This window comes from Seriola aureovittata, chromosome 14, assembly GCF_021018895.1.
Source record: "Seriola aureovittata isolate HTS-2021-v1 ecotype China chromosome 14, ASM2101889v1, whole genome shotgun sequence".
In the NCBI taxonomy this organism is placed as follows: domain Eukaryota; kingdom Metazoa; phylum Chordata; class Actinopteri; order Carangiformes; family Carangidae; genus Seriola; species Seriola aureovittata.
Window position 1 is genome coordinate 8,844,029 of NC_079377.1, and position 17,282 is coordinate 8,861,310.

Here is a 17,282-nt window from a genome sequence, read left to right on the forward strand (position 1 = left end):
GGCGGGAATACCAGCAGAAGTATATAATACCATGCTGTATGTCACATCTGTGTCGTAAAAACTAAATGGCCTCCTCATATGGACAGCATTAACACACGTGCACATCATCAGGCCCTATCATGTTTAGCACCATCAGACAACCTGCAAGCCACAGCTAATAAACCCTTGCACTTGCCACAGGGCCATAGTTCATGTCTTGTTGACCAATTGTTGATGTCATCCCACTTGCAGACGACCGTTCCCTGCAGGGGACAGGGTGACCTTTAACGGGAAGGACTGTCTGTGCCAGTACTGTGTCGAGCCCATGTCTCCAGGACCAAAGGACATCCTGGGCTCCAGCAGTAAGTAGCCATAGACTAATAAACACATGCATACAGGGGACTGCACATGAAGGCATTTACTTTCGCATGATGCTATTTTGGCTTCCACACAGACGTTTGCAGTAGAATTGAAAGTGTATTACTGCAACTGAAATCAGGAAAGTTTTACAAAAACAAAAAGTCTAGAAAATTAAGCTTTCATGTGTGATTCATGTGTGACATTTAATGTAACTGTTGACCAGTCAACCACCAGTTACTGCTGTGATATTTGTGCTGTGAAGAATAATTTTCACATCAATCATCTTGCCCGCTCAGTATTAGCATAAACCTAACTAAACACCAACCAAAATGTTCAGATCTGTTCAAGACATAAAAAACTATTGTAAAATATATGGAATGGTGAACCTCACTACTACCCCCTTAGACAAACATTGTTCAAACCCATAAAGCTTTTCTTAAAATTTTTGTAGTGTTTGAATTTTGGGGTAATGTGTATGAAATGTTGCACAGGATAGCTGGAATATTTCATTTTCTGCTTTCTTTTCAAGAGTTAGCTGAAAAGATCGATACACTCTCAAGTCTGCATGTGTGATAGCAACTGATTAGCTTAGCTTAGCAAAATCCCAATTTAGGGTTAGGGTTAGGGTTAGGGTTGGTTTTTGAACAGTGTAAACAAACAAAATACAAAGTGTTATTGAGATTTGGAGGTGCTGGTAGGCAGATCTTGGTAACTCTGTACTGAGCCAGGCTAGGTAGCTATTTCCTCCTGTTTCCTGCAGCCGCTAAGCCAACCAACAGCTGAATATATCTTCATTTTGAATGTACAGATATGAAAGTGGTATCAATCTTCTCTAATTCTCAGAAAGATTACAAATAATATTTCTCAAAATGTCAAACAATTTCTTTAAGAGGAAATAAAGGAGGAAAATATCAATTAAGTAAGTGTGTGTAAGAGTTTGTAGCTGGTGCTCCGCAACAGTTTCACATAATAGTACAGTATAGCAGAAAATTGTTTGTGAGGAGCTCTCCTGCAACCCAGTTATGCTTGAAGACTGAATACTGAGGAGGTATCCATCAGGGAGTTCTTCCACCTTTCTTCACTTCTTCTCTGTAAACGCAGCTGTGTTCGGCCAGCCATGTTCCTTTATGAATAACACCAAGACAGGTCTTGCTAAATAATGCATGGCCATGCATTTCCTTTCCTCTGGAACAGCGAATGTGAAGCCCTCAAACCCCTGCTCTTCCAACTCCTGTCATCCTCCCTCTTCTTCTTTTCTCTCTTTCTCTTCCTGTTCTTTCTCCCTCTCCCTCTCTCCCTCTCTCCCTCTCTCCCTCTCTCCTTCTCTCCCTCTCTCCCCCTCTCTCTCACCTCCACTGGTCTCTCTGTTGGCATTTGAAGAGCTTTTAGACAAGGTCACCTATAAATAAGGCATGCTGATTCTCCTCACGTCATCATCGCAGCCTCGTTATGCCTTACATAGTTATCGTCCCCTGTGGTTGCAGTGGGCTCAGTGTTGCTTTCATCCTCTATTCATTAAAGAAGAGATGACAAGAAGATTGTTCATTTAGAATCCAACCTCTTACACTTTTAGAGCCTCTGTATCCTACTTGGATATGGATGGAGCTTTTAGAGCCATGGTAAGAGAAATGTGGATGATGGAAAGAGGCAGCTGTCAGAACATTGCCGGTTACCCTCTATCACCACCTAGTGTCTTGGGTTAGATCTGACAAGATGTCTCACTCTTGGCATGCAATAATTTATCCCCTGGTTATTAATGTGAGCCCATTAAAGGCGTTGTTTTTTCATGACCGAGCATTAATTCACCTTTATGTGTTTTTAAGCCATGACACTTTTGCTTTTCACAGATTGCGCAGGATGTGGTCGAGACATTAAGAATGGACAGGCTCTTCTAGCATTGGACAGACAGTGGCATCTGGGCTGCTTCAAGTGTAAGGCCTGCAACAAAGTGCTTACCGGCGAGTACATCAGCAAGTAAGCGGCGCATATATGCTGTGGTTACAGGCTACTTGTTCAAATTCAGGCTTGCATGAAGTTCACATACTAGGATATTTCACTGTCAAGGCCGTAGCACTTAAGTTTGTGTCTTCCCTCCCAGGGATGGTGCCCCTTACTGTGAGAAGGACTACCAGATCCATTTTGGAGTTCAGTGTGAGGCGTGTCATCAGTTCATTACAGGGAAGGTGCTTGAGGTAAGACACACACCCACACCAACACACACACAGCTGTCACCATCTGACTGGCTCCCTAGCTAGTACAGGCAGATGTCTCTCTGTGCAGCTGAATATTCTTCTGTAAACTGACTATTAATATTGCACCTGGATTTCATATGAATCCTGTTTAAGGTAAGTTTGAAAGAGTTCTAAGGGAACAAATACTTTCACTTGATCTTGAGTCATTATGTTTATTTAACAATTAGAGGAGATGGATTTGCAACATTTACCTCAAGTAAAGTTTTGTGTTATGTGGATTTAGATATTGCGCATAGAAGTAAGTTCACAGTTAACAAATTCTGGTGCTCAGCTGCAACATCTGCATTCTGCTCCCTGTAGAGACAGAGGATGTTGCATTGGAGTGAAATTGTGAAATGCAGTTTGATAATCTCCAGTGTAATCTCTTCAGAAACGAGCCAAATAGACTTTTGACATGACTGTATTCAACTAAAAGATTAATTCGTAGCAGATTTTTAGGTCTCTCCAACTCTGCCTAAATACACATGCTCGCACACACTCAAACAAGCTTGCTCTGCCACAAATTATATAACTATTACATAAAACACCTAATGTGATCAGACATTTAGGAAGTGATCATTATTCATTAATACTGTGTGTTATGCAGCTGTTATGAAACTCTTGTGAAACTTTATCAACATTGTCTGGGTTGGGTTTATGTAAAAATGTTACCAGCACTTCTGCCCTTCACTCGGTCTCATTTCACTAGTCTCTAGTGAAGTGCTAGCCTGTCTGTTCTGCAGACAGTGATCCAATCAGACACTGAGTTATGTGTCATTTAATGGTATGAAAATGTCAATGCTAGCCAGCCAACCAGGCTTACATTAATCCACCACTAAGGCAGGCCTTTATGACAATAGGAAAAGGCCTCAGCATCACACCCCTGAGCTCCTGCCAATGGATCAGTGGGACCAAAGCCACACCAGTCTGTCTGATAGTCTAATCACTGACCCAAGACCCAGGTCAAATACTGTGTAGACATTGGCAGGTTTGCATATTGTCTGCTGCTCTGGGAGTGCAATGTGAATTGCTCATTAATGCATTAATGTAGCTATTAAAGACAGAGAGAAATAGGCAGCCTACACATATAGCATAAGTACCTTTATTATCCCTGAGAGGGAAATTCAGTTTTACAGTGTACATTAGGAAAGTATTAGGTAGGAGGTGCTATGAAGGGAGCTCTTGCTATAGCCACTCTGTAGATGTTTTTGATACAGTAAAATATAAAATGCAAATATTAGTCAGTGGTTCCATATCTCTGAGTGGCCACTTGCCTGTTGAAATGTTACTGAGGGTTGTTATACAGCAGGCGAAATTTCATTTGGTTATTTATCGCTCCCGGTCAAAGTCACACAAGCTTTATAATGGAGCACTCTGCATGTAAAGTACCACATCAGTGTGGATGGAAACTGAGCCACTGTAGCTGCGAGATCATTTTATTGCATTGCATTATGCAGGTTATCACAAAGAGGAACACTCAGATATTTGAAAGCAGGTTGACTGTGTCAAACTGGCAGGTGTCATGGTGGTCATAGTCGATATGAACAATCTTACCATTTTTGTACAGTAGGATTAAATTACTTGTCATTGTAATATACTGTCATGGATCATCACTTAAGCTCATCAACTACTGAGGAACAGGCTGTTTTCAGGATCCTATACAACATTTTCAGGGGAACATTTTGTCTCACAGCTGCCCAGTGCCACTGTTTCATCAACAGTTGTTTTTGAAAGAACGGAGAACAGTTACCAGTGCACATGGTCTGATGAAACACTCCCTTGCACTAACACAGTCTGGCTGTTCGAGGAAAGAAATGTGGCTGAGAGTAGGTAGAACACTGGCTTTATTTTCAGGAAGTCACAGCACTGCTTCACTCACTTCACTGCAGACTTCATTGATCTTCATTTTCCTGTGATGTCAAGTCTGCTTTGTGCGCTGTGTTTTCCAGGCAGGAGATAAGCACTACCACCCCAGCTGTGCGAGATGCAGCAGGTGCAATCAGATGTTCACAGAAGGAGAAGAGATGTATCTGCAAGGTGAGCTACATGACCTATATTTTCGTTACTTCCCTTCTGGTTATTTTCATGTTATAACTGAAATTGAAGCTCCTCTTTAGGTTCAGTAAAAGTTGAGTTTGAAATCCATTGGCAATGGGATTAAATGAGATGTTTAACTCTTATTAGTACATCAAGCATGCTAATATATACTGTATATATAGATTGGTAAAGAAAATGATTATTCATTGTGTGATTGTGTGTTATATCTGCGAATATATGTTATGCTGGTGACACTGTTGTGCATTTTTCCATGCTGTACTAAAAACAAGTTGGCTTTTAAATTTAAATTGGCAATTAAAGTGAAGTGCAGTGAAGAAAAGCTGAGTGTCTTAGTGGAGTGCTTGGCCATGACAAGCCAACAGAAGAGCTTTAATCCTCCCTCTATAAGTCTCTAAAACTCCACATAAGAGATCAACACCGTTAATCCAAAAGATCTTCTCTCATGTGGTGTTTTCATAATGATATTTAGAGAGCTCTCCAGTATCCCTTATTATCTCTTATAGGTGTTCAATTAGGTTGAGATTTGGTGACTGCAAAGGCCATAGCATGTGATTTGTGTCACTTTCATACTGAAAATGTATATTTTTCTTTTAATTTGCCAAAGATAGGTTGAATTCCTGCTCACTGTCAGCACTATGTTATTGATATTCAGTCATAAATCAGCAGGCATAAACTCAACAATATGAAATGTTTATACTGCAGACACAGAATCAAATCACAAATAATGTCAATAGTTGATCCATCCATCAATTATTGATGGTGTAATAGTCAAAGCTGTTTTTTATTGGTTGCTACAGTCTATGGCTAGAATATAAATATGTTGTTGTTTCTTATTGTGAGTATTATCACCAATCTCATCAAGGTCAGTACGGTTAGTGCTGACAGTGTGCAGGGAATCTGAACTGTCTTTTTCATATTATAATTTTTCCTGTGTGCCTGTATACCAGATGTGCATTAAGCAACACTTAATTTGCACTTTACTTTGTCATCCAGAATCGGAACAAACTTTTATAAAAAAAAGCAAGGAGTCTCATAAGTTCTGGACTACATTTAGTCATGTGTGCAAGTAAATCATATATTTCAATAATGTGACTATACTTTATTTCCATAAGTAACATAAGTAATATTTTCACTCTCTGTCTTCCTACTCAGGATCAACAGTTTGGCATCCTGGCTGCAAGAACACTACCAGAACAGAGGAGAGACACAGGGAGCGGGTAGGAATTTGGGTGTCACTGACTCCATTGTCCTTCACTTTGTCTCGACTGAAAGCACCTTTCTGTTCATGTCTCATGACAGTGTTTTATTGGAAAAGACAGAAATTCAGAATATGGAACATGGGATTCTGCATGGGCTGTTACCACTCCCTTGCTGAACTGTTAAACCCTAACCTAGTGCGGTTTAAGTAATTTGCCTATTCAGGCGATATTGCGTGAGTGTGTGCCTTGCATGTGTGTGTGTATAAATACTTGTTCGTGTGCATATTTACATGTGGACATGTTCGCTTTGATGTATGTGTGAACTGTGAGTCAGGCTGGAGAGGCACAACCCCTGTGTGATGTCCTGTGAACCCCCCTCTCCCTTCCTCCACAGCTATTGCCTCCGTCCCTCTTATTCCTCCAAAAAACAGAAAGGCAGGTACTGTATTCGCTATTGGCTATGAGATGGCATCATCCTGTGTTCCACCATATACTGTACATAGGACTCGATGCACTGTATGCTGCCATCTGCCAGCCCTCTGTGTGTGTGTCATACAGAGCCATTCACTCTTGTCTATTAACACCTTAAACTACGCTCATATCAAAGGTGCATGAGACAAAGATGTGCACACATTTGGAGGAGCAGACACAATATCACCGATGGCTAATTTATCCTTTCAAAAATCCCCATTTACCCATTAGACGAAAAGCTTGTTTAATTACACCACATTCAGACCTGCTGCTGCCATCCAAACGATTCATTTCCCATAAACAGGCATGAGGTTCTTAAGAACATAAAATCACAGCGCTAAAGCAGTCATTCACTTTGCAAATTTGCAAATGAATGAAGCAATCATGAAATGACATATTACTATTTCAGAGGTACTTCATGTAAGTCATGAAACATAAATATAGGGGTTGCAGCTCTCTCTCATCACTCATATAGTATAAAGGCCAAACGGTGTAATGTGTTTTGGGTAATAATCGTGGGTTATATGGAGATGGCAGGGGGCTGTGGATCATGGGAGACTGACAGCCTGACAGACGTCATTGCGACTAATAGCCACTTGTGTGTTTTCTTCTCACAGCCTACGAGGTCGTCGTCCGAGAGTATTTGTTCCAGACCTGGTTCAAGCATACCTGGCTCACCGGGTCACACGATCTATGTAAGATATATCACAGACCTGAATGTATAAAAAGTTTGTGCTAAGACTGTCAGTTGTTCTGTCTCTCCAGTCAGAAATGACCTTGCCTTTTTTTTAATAATAACAATAGTTTGACTGTTGCTCATTGTTCACTAATAGTACAGTATTACAGTAGTAATCTCCCTTTACTCTTTTCCTTGTGTACATGTTTGTCTTTATTTGTCTCCCTAGGCAAAAGTAGACAATGAGATCCTTGATTACAGAGACCTAGCTGCTATTCCAAAAGTCAAAGCCATTTATGACATTGAGCGCCCTGATCTTATTACCTATGAACCTATGTACACCACCTCCCTGGATGAGAGAGAGGAGAGACGAGAGAGTGTGGGAGAGGTAAACACACAGACCGCATGCTTCTTTTCCTGCATGCACACTGTCTTACTGTCTGTCTTACTGTGCACATACAGTTCTGTACATTGAGAGAAATATTCTTAAAATGATCTTCTGTTTTGCTGTGGGATAAGTTTTCCTCTGGTACGACTTTTCCTCTTGAAAAAACAAGGAACGAAAAAAGATTAAGGAACTCAAAAGAGTTGTCGCTGGTTGTGTGATATTTTTCGTGCCTTAATAAAAGGTTTTATGTAGCACTAAACTTCTTTGTCCCTTACAGCTCCACACTGCCCGGAGGGAGCGTTCCCCCTTGCCCGATGACAAGGTAAGATACGTCGTTGTATGCTGATGATGATAAACGACCCTAAATTGCAGAGAAAAGAACAGAGGCGTGTGTCATGTAAAAAGGATCAGCCATTCTCAGTCCTGGGACGGAGTTGTGTTTTTAATAGGCTGTTAACACAATTATACTATGATATTTACATCTGGTTGTCTTAGCTGTTTTTCCTCGATGGAGCAGTCCAACGTTATCTAGATAAACTGACAAAGCTTTAATTAAGACTTGTTTGATTCTTCTCTAGTCCTCAAGAAACATGTCACCAACCCCACCCAGTGAGGTGAGCAGATCATTTTGTCAAAATCACTCTCCCCTGTATGCAAAGTAAATGCTGTATATAATACATTCTTCCAGTGATTTGTGTAATAACCTTTGTGTGTGTGTGTGTGTGTGTGTGTGTGTGTCTGTGTGTTTGTGTGTGTGTGTGTGTGTCTGTGTGTTTGTGTGTGTGTGTGTGTGTGTGTGTGTCTGTGTGTTTGTGTGTGTGTGTGTGTGTGTCAGGGCTCTTACGACAGGAGGGAACGCATCCTTCAAAGATCCACAAGTCAGGGCTCCATAGGATCACCAGTTTATAATCGCCACGGTTACACCCCCACCTTGTCACGGTCACCACAGCATTTTCACAGGCCAGGTGCGTACTTAAAATGACCATTTTCTGTGTGTGTACATGTGTATTGTTACTTTGTCTGTGATAAAATCAGCTATTTAGGGTTTTTATCAGGTGTATCGATGAGATCTTTACTGGTCAGATAGATGACAGTTGTTCAAACACTTTGGATGAGTTCAGTGACCCTCCATTTTCAGGTTCTCACTTCTTTCCCTCTGATCTGTTTACCACTTTCAAGGGGAACTTCACCAAAATTGACTTTGGTTGGTTATGCTATTGATTTTCTTTCTTGTTATACTTTGGTTTGACATGATGAACAATCCCTCCTTTTGCAGAATAACAACCTTAAAGTCAATTTTGCACCTTTAACAACACAATTTCTCCTGGTCTTGCTATTCTTTCCATTGAAACATTTGATTTCAAAGTGTAATACTCCTTGTTTCTTGCTGTTCATCTTGAATACACCTTACTTCTCACTTTGGGTGTCTTTTATTTCCTCTTTTCGACATTTGATTCCTATATATCTTCCTTTTCTTTTATCCCTCACCTTCTCACCTTCTATCTCCTCCCCACATTGTCCACCTCTGCTGCCTGATCGTGGGGTTTTTTTCCCCTGTCCCCCAACCTCCCTCCCTGCAGAGGCTCTGACAGGCATGCAGAAGCTCTGCTCCTCCCTGTGCAGTAACAGTGTGGGCTCCAGAAATAGTGACTCCCGCCCTACCTCCCCTTTCAGACACCACTTCCTCCCCCATAGCCAAGGTAAGGGCCCCACTCAGTTCTTTGCTACCACCTTCCCAAAGGCAATCCACCATCTCCATCGTCACATGGGATGCCACCTCCCCTCAATTTCCCATCTGTTATTTTGGGTCCATCGCCATTTCTCAGTAGACTACAACTGCCATCCCGAATGGTCAAACCCATGTCTTAGTTAACCCATACAGCCAAGGCACTGATTCTTCACGAACACGCGCTCCCTCACCTCTGACTAACACAGCCTCTGCCAAAGTTACTGACAGGCTCTGTGTTTGTGTTTGCAGCTTTGCATGCACTGTGCCTGAGAGATACTAGTAATCCACATACAATATCCAAACTGACAGCTCCCTGAATGTTGGATGATGTGATGACTTTTTTGCATTTTCAGAATGAGTCTCTGGACTCCAGTAAACTGTAAGGCTGAGATAAAAAGAACAGTTTTGTAATATAATTTTGCAGTTGCATGCTGAGAGGTATTCACTTCTTAACAGTCTAACAGACTTTATACTTCATGACTAATAACACATCTCCCAAGCATTTAATCTTGCTATTTTATACTCTGCTGGCTTGATCTGCTTTTGTACTTTCATCTTGTACATTATACAGCTCCATTAACTCCATTTATCAGAACCAAACAGAATGTCTCCCATTCGCTCAAAATTACTTCAACTGGTCCCGTTGGTCCCTGTGTGTTGCACCGTTCAGACTGTGGTTCCCCTTTAGTATCCCTGCTTATGTTCTGTTCTTGGTTGTTCTCACTGGAGGCACTGACCCGCCAAGCGGCCGGAGCTCCCCCCTTCCGCTCAGGCCTGACAGCCGGCCGGTCACCCCGCCTCTCTCTCAGACCCCTAAACATTTCCACCTCCCAGGTAGGAGCTGGAGCGCACCCTGTCACTGCTCGTCCCTTCTTTCTTTCTTTCTTTCTTTCTTTCTTTCTTTCTTTCTTTCTTTCTTTCTTTCTTTCTTTCTTTCTTTCTTTCTATCTATCTATCTATCTATCTATCTATCTATCTATCTATCTATCTATCTATCTATCTATCTATCTATCTATCTATCTATCTATCTAGCTATGGCATTATACTTCATTTGGGATCAGGTTTTGCTTTTTCCTCTCTTTCTTCATAACTATACAGATCTCTCACTGGAAAAAGGGTGACATTCAATATAATGGTGTTGAGATGTTTTTAAAAATTGATTTTTAATTTGTATAATACAGGCCCTGTATACCCCGTAAATGTCTTTTCTGTCTGTATTTGAATATTTTCAGATCAAGGGAGCAACATCTACAGAAAACCACCCATCTACAAACAACACGGTACCTTTCCTCTTAAAGTATAGTATATTTTACTGTAAAAAGAGCAGGGATATCATATATATCCTAGGTGAGATCTATGTGATTCCCAACCAGGGGTAACACCTAAACACTACAAGTTACAGTTATGTAAGAGTGCATGAAAAGTTAGCAAGCAAGCCTAGAAGTTTAAACGGGTAGCTAAAAGTAAAGGATAAAAGTTTGAAATAGCTAGCTACAAGTAATGGATAAACTGTTGAATGAGATTGCTAAAAGTAATGGATAAAAGGTGGAAATAGGTAAACATAACAGATAAAAGGTGGAAAATTGTTTGGTAAAAGTCATGTGTACACTGTTGAATTAGATAGCTAAAAGTAATAGATTAAAAGTTTAAATAGTTTGCTACAAGTAACAGATAAATGGTTAAACCATTCAGCCTCACTGCAAGTGATGGAAATATGATTGCTGACCAAATGAACCTAAATACCGACAGTTCCATCACATGAAAATATAACCCGTGGTAGTGTACATTCGGAACATGATAGGTGGGAATCGATGAAGGGGTCTGACAGGACTGTGGGGATATCGCAGACCAAAAAGGTTGGGAACCGCTGAATAATTAATGTTATTGAGCTCGGCTCTTTACTGAAAATGCTTTTGTTAAACAAGTGAAACTGTGTATTCATCTAACCATGTAGTCACCCCCAGTCTCAATGTATGAGCACTGTTTGAAGTCTGTCTCCAATCCTCTTCTGTCTGACCTGGAGCTATCTTTACACTGCACATTGTCTATCTTAACAAGTCACAGTAATAATAGTAAGCCCTTAAAAAGAAATTATGTAAAGGAGTTGTGAGAATTACAGGATAATGACAATTGATTTTCCAAGAGTCAGATGGCAGCCTGACAAAGAACACAAGGAACACAGCGAAACTCTTCCTACGTTGTTTTTACTTCTTGTTTTACTTTCGTGATAAATCCATTGAAATGTTTATCTGTGATATGCTAAAATGTAGTGCAACAGCAGCACATGTAGAGAAGAGAGATGCGTTGAACTGACCCAGTAATGCCAAATGTAGTGAACTTAAATGAACTTAACTTTTCATTCACAATTAAGTGATGTTTCTCAGACCAGGTACAATCTCGCTTGTGGAAGATGTCACACAAACCACACTCGCTCTTAGCTTCTGGCAGTTCTTCACCACTTGTTTGAGAAGATTAGATTTAAGGCTCTATCCAATATTTAGTGACTTGTTAGGACAGACATTTTTTGCATTGTAGATGTTTTTTATTTTAAACCACCATGAACCAAGATTAAATGATCGTTGAGCCCGACGATCTGATGGTTCTTTGATGTTTACCTTTGGTTGAGACTGTGACCCAGACACTGATAGATCAGTTCCCATGATTACCAACCTAGATACAGCTGCCATAGCACGTCAAAGCAAGTCTGCTGATGACATCATCAGATCCGCCACCTTCCCCGCTGCCCATGCTCCCTCTCCGGATGACAGCTCATGGAGTGAGGGCGATCATTGGCCCTACTCTCTCGCTGTATTAGGTACAGTAGGCTCCTGATGGGCATGCTTGCACTGCTACCTTCAAGCGGTACAATAGACACCTTATCACAACCTAACTCTTCTTGTTCCTCAGTTCTAGCTACCCCAAAAGCTTAACTGCATCCCTGCTTCACACTGAGCTCACGCTGTATTTCAGGCGTTCCAGCACTTGCTTTTAAGTTTTGCTTGCACAAAGCAGAAGCGTTGTTTGGTTTCTGTTGCAGTCATATTATTTTCTGCTTGAGGTAGCATCAGTTTCACCATTTTACGTTCACTTGCTTCACAGGATGGGTGCACTAGCTATACACAATAGTGCCACAAATGACTTGGACAGAGATAACTGAGACTGACTTCAAACTGACTTTTGTTTGTCTGTCTTACATTGTGCTGTTCTGTGTATTTGACATCCGGTAAAATCTTGACATGATTGATGAAGTGTAAACATCCGTCATGTCAGCCAAGCCAAATATTTCAATAAGTCCCTCTGTTTGTCTGTCTCGTCAACTCTGTCTCACATTTGTGTTCTACTGTCCACCTATTTGTCATTTACTGTGTGTATTCCTCACTGCTCTACAGCCAAATGAAGCAGCTATATCTTTCTGTCATTCTCTAAATTTGAACAGTGGATGAAGCATTTCATCTTCGTTGTACTATACAAGTACATGTGAAGCATGGTTTTGGCTAAATAGATGTTTTTTTTTGTGTCTTTTTCGGGTGTGTGGGTATGTGTTTTGTTTAACTTTTTGGGCTTGTGCACAGCACCCATAGGTTCAGAAGGGAGGAGACGATCCAGAGAAGAGGAGGAAGAAGAGGCCTTGAAAAGAAAGCAGCTCCAGGAGGAACATCTCAGCAAGGTCAGGGGGATAACAGCCACTAATGCCAACATAAATGCACACTGTTATTGTTACTGTAGTTACAATATATTTTACATTAATCAAAACCCCTGCCTTAACTACACACATGTATCTTTGGATATCATGAGCCTGAGGTGAAGGGCTTCTTACTGTAGAGATAGATTGATGCTTATCTGCACTGTAAATCATTTGTGTGTGTGTAGATTCAATCTGGTTTGGGGAAGCTCATTCTGAAGGAGGAGATGGAAAAAGAACAGATCAGGGAGCGTCATGCACGTAGCCTCTCCGCTCAGCGCTACGACCCCAAACAGACAAACTGTGACGCAGGTACAGCACAGCTTCATCAGCTAATATGCTCTTGAGTTGTCAGCAATGTACTCTAACACAAGACCTGCGCTATGTAACACCTGTTTGTAAAACTTTGCATCTGTTAACATGTATGGATTATTTAAAAGCTCTCTAAATGACGTAAATGTTACTGAATGGATCAGCAGCATTTTTCTACAAAACCAGGTAGCGCTATTTCATTTTAAATCTAAAACCAAATATAATTTGAACAATGTTTATGTTTCAGATCCAACTTCTCCAACAAAAACTAACTCTTTGCCTGGCTATGGAAGGAACGGGCTACATCGGGTGAGACCTCACTCATACTTATTCTATACTCATTTTCCACAAGATTGCTTTTGTTTATGTAATACACATGCAATCACAAAAACTTTATTAACCAAGTAACAGAAATTGCTTGTTAAAATACAGTATATCTTGGCACCAATGCCAGAAACATCAATTCTGCCCATACTTTATACATTATAATTTGATTTAAATCTCAATGTGTTCCTATCTCACAAATAAAATGCCCATCTGTCAATGCTGATGTTTTGTTCTCTGTGTTCCAACAGCCCCAGTCGACAGATTTCACTCAGTACAACAGCTATGGTGACATGTGTGGAGGAGGCAGAGGTGAGAGCTGCTCCTAAAATATGGCCACCAAACAAATCTCTTGCCAGTTTCACCAGAGCTATTCAGCATCAGTTCTCAGAAATGGCTTGCTACATGTACATAAATGGACATGCATTTTGAAATATCAGGGACAGCAGTGTTGTAGATAGTAGCCTGGCAGGGGGATTTGACAGCAGAACCATTAACTGTGAGTCTCATTTTCTGTCCCATTTTGTCCTGCAGAGTTTCAGGTATGTCTCTCATCTGCTTTTTCATATGGCATGCTTCCTCACCTTGCATCATATATTTGCTTGCTCTTGGGTTGCAAGAGATACTTTGCCCTGAATGCACACCGCCCACTCCTGCTACATGCTTGCGTCACTGTTGGGTTAATGTCAACTACAGGGCATGCTGTGCAGTGATTTCAAATGCCCAAACATGCACTGCCCAGTAGCTGAACCAGTGTACTGTAAATGCAATGTACTATCATGGCCTCATGTCTTGTTCTGTGTGTTGTTTACCAGTGTTATGACTCAAGCTAAATGTCACATTTAAATATATGATTTCAAACCCCGTATATATACATATATGTATATATATATATATGTATATATATTTTTTTAAAAAACTACAGAGACATTCAGAAAACATGTAAACATATGCCCATCTTTAATACTTATTAAGATACTGAACAGTATCCAAGTTACTTGCTCCATCGAGTGAAAACTGTGCCCACTGTCATTAGTGGACATGTTCATGCCATTAACCCTGCAGTCCCCTTCCACTATATTACATTTGTGTATGTTCTATTCTTTAGCACATTAAGGATGGCCGTGCAGCACTTGCAAGGATGGACAGGGGAGTATCTATGCCTAATATGTTGGAACCAAAAGCAAGTATCTTCTTCTTTTTGTACTGACGACAACATTGTAATCCACACTGATATATGTTACAAAACTTATATATCGTTCACTTATTCAAGTACATTTCTAACTTGTAAATAAGGATACATTTAGAGAGAGTCTAACCAGCCCAAAACGATAAGGATGAAATAGATATAATTAGCGTGTTGTATTTACCTCCGTTGAACGGGGACATTGGTGGAAGAAATAGGGAGATTAAAGTTATTTTTACTGGAAGTGAAAGACTCACATTAGCTGGGTTCCTGATTTAGCATGCTGCTTCAGGAGCTGCCGAGTCACTAGCGCTTAGCATGCTGGCTTCTCCATGCTCATCTGCACATAGCTTTGATTTACAGTGGCTGGATACTGTATGCAGCATACAGTGGAGAATCCAATGCCCAAATTGTCATCCAAACAACTCATATCACTATATACTGTGTAGTATATAAGGGAGCGGACACACTACTGTGTGGATATGAGTTGGTTAGAGGCCTCACAGAACTTCTAGTTGCTTATTATTGAGCATTTCCAATAAAATACCAACTATAATTTGCCAGTTTGTTCTTGTACAGAAGGAATTAGTTATTTAGAAAAGTAGAAGCACCTCAGTTTTCCAGGACAAACATTCCCAGGTGGATTTACTTGGCCTACATTATTGATGTTAGTTCTTTTTTTAGTTTGCATTAAATTACTCTAAAAATACGGACTGTTGCATAACTCTGTTCCTGTTTTTGCCCTTACCTAATCTATTGTACATTTCTACGCCAAAAATGTGTGCACACCATATCACCACACATTTCCCCAACAACGTGAAAAAAAACAGCTCTCACTCCCAGTCAGCCTCCTGTCACCCTCCTGTTCTCCCACCCAGTGTTCCCTTTGTCACAGTCAGAATTACCAAAATATCCAAATTTTGTAGTTCGTTTAATAAAAATGGTTTGTAAAGTTTTTTTTTTAAGCTTGACTCTAGCTTGTAGGTTTGACCTGTTCACTGATGAGTGTCTCCTTCTGAAGGTGTACCCCTATGAAATGCTCATGATAACCAGTAGAGGGAGAGCTAAACTGCCCAGGGATGTGGACAGAACCAGACTGGAGGTATCAGTTTTCCACCTGACTGTTCGCAATTGATACTGGATTTCTCTACTTTGTGTAAATAGCATGTTACACAAATACAATTGTAGCAAGGAATGTGCAGTATCCATTGCTTCTTGTCATTTTTGCATTGACCCTTTTTATGGCTTTGGTGCTAACCACAAACACCCCCCTCCCCTCCCACCCTCCCCTCCTTTGTTTTCTCCACCTTTGTTCTCAATTCTAGCGCCACTTAGCACCTGAAACGTTCTTTGACATCTTTGGAATGGAGATCCAGGAGTTTGACAGGCTTCCCCTGTGGAAACGCAACGACATGAAAAAGAAGGCCAAGCTCTTCTAGCACTCAGAGCAGCATGCATATACTGTACATTCACTCAGATAGCACACAACAACTGTAATCTAGATGTAGGTTTTGGTTTATTTCCTTTTCTTCTGGTTTTTTGTTTTATCCTGACATAATCAAGGAAGCCATGAAATGGACTCTTTTTGCTCTGATGCTTCCTGAGACTGTGAGCTGAAAGACTTGTCCAGTTAGACTTGCACAGGAAACAAGGAATGGGAATCTCTTCCATGTTCAAAAATGACAAAGAATGAGAATGAATGATAAATAGGGTCATGTTATTTGGTTTGACCGCGCTTGTTTTACTTCTTGCTTTGCTTTGAGTGGAACTGCTTTCCTTTGTTTCTTGCTTGTTTATTCCTACTATTTGTTGCTGTTGATTCCTGTGGAACTTTGTAAGTACAGTAGAAACTCATGGCGCCATTTACGAAATGTCCATGCTCGTAGCTTGAACATGTGTCAGCTTCCTTCGCTTGGGCTGAAACAGTTTTAGTCCAAAGTTTGCAAGAATCGGCTCAGTGAGTCTTTGAATTAAAAAAAAAAAAAAAAAAGGCAATGGGAAAGCAGTCAGCTGACCCACCAACTGTTTCTCTGGATCTACCTGGAAATGAATCATCCAAGCACCTACACATCATCAGTCTCCTTCCCCTGGCTAATGTACACGCCAAACATTCATCTGACCCTGACAAAAAGAAAACGTCTCTATTCTCAGGCTCTCATAAACATGGCCACACACTTTCCCTTTACATGTATTGGAAATACAAATCTTAATATATTTTATTGCCATATCCAACATCCAGTAACTAACAAATAGATAAAACACATAATGTAAGAAGCAACTGTATTTGAAAGTACTGTTTTATAAATGAAAACCCACACTGCCATTTGTTGTATTGAAATCTAAGCCAATAAAGCTTTAAATCACCACAAACCATATGATCCTCGGCTATACCAAAGGTACCCACAGACTCTTTTCTGCTCTCTGTTTTCTTCTTTGCATTTCACCAATAAACACTGTGGTTCAGTGACGTTACACAGGGTGAGAGGTAGTCTGAGGAGTGGTTGACTTTTACAGGACCAATCAGAGGGTGGAGTCTTTTGAGCTTCTATACAAACTCTGATTAGTTGGGGCCCCTGTGAAGACACATCTTTTTCCACGCTTTAGGCATTATACTCTAGTGCAAATATTTACAGCATGTTTCATCAGTACATATACAACTATAAATACATTACTTGATTACAGATTTT

General features: G+C 40.6%; 1 protein-coding gene across 13 annotated transcripts in view; it reads left to right on the plus strand.

Moving 5' to 3' along the window:
* Positions 1-16,973, plus strand: part of ablim1a (actin binding LIM protein 1a) — a 40,970-nt gene extending 23,997 nt beyond the window's left edge. For 4 of the 13 annotated variants that reach the window (XM_056395816.1, XM_056395819.1, XM_056395815.1 and 1 more), the window contains 23 exons: positions 232-341; positions 2,187-2,313; positions 2,438-2,531; positions 4,520-4,607; positions 5,781-5,845; positions 6,222-6,266; positions 6,916-6,993; positions 7,204-7,362; positions 7,640-7,684; positions 7,941-7,976; positions 8,198-8,327; positions 8,943-9,062; positions 9,821-9,925; positions 10,324-10,371; positions 11,766-11,906; positions 12,664-12,758; positions 12,962-13,085; positions 13,333-13,394; positions 13,661-13,721; positions 13,944-13,951; positions 14,518-14,592; positions 15,617-15,697; positions 15,921-16,973. In XM_056395816.1, coding sequence (XP_056251791.1) covers positions 232-341; positions 2,187-2,313; positions 2,438-2,531; positions 4,520-4,607; positions 5,781-5,845; positions 6,222-6,266; positions 6,916-6,993; positions 7,204-7,362; positions 7,640-7,684; positions 7,941-7,976; positions 8,198-8,327; positions 8,943-9,062; positions 9,821-9,925; positions 10,324-10,371; positions 11,766-11,906; positions 12,664-12,758; positions 12,962-13,085; positions 13,333-13,394; positions 13,661-13,721; positions 13,944-13,951; positions 14,518-14,592; positions 15,617-15,697; positions 15,921-16,034 — 2,011 coding nt within the window. In that variant the 3' untranslated portion in view covers positions 16,035-16,973. Of the gene's footprint in view, positions 1-231; positions 342-2,186; positions 2,314-2,437; positions 2,532-4,519; positions 4,608-5,780; positions 5,846-6,221; positions 6,267-6,915; positions 6,994-7,203; positions 7,363-7,639; positions 7,685-7,940; positions 7,977-8,197; positions 8,328-8,942; positions 9,063-9,820; positions 9,926-10,323; positions 10,372-11,765; positions 11,907-12,663; positions 12,759-12,961; positions 13,086-13,332; positions 13,395-13,660; positions 13,722-13,943; positions 13,952-14,517; positions 14,593-15,616; positions 15,698-15,920 lie in introns of those variants that run through there. The other 9 variants (XM_056395817.1, XM_056395820.1, XM_056395825.1 and 6 more) reach the window with 7 other exon arrangements.
* Positions 16,974-17,282: the final 309 nt, after the last annotated feature.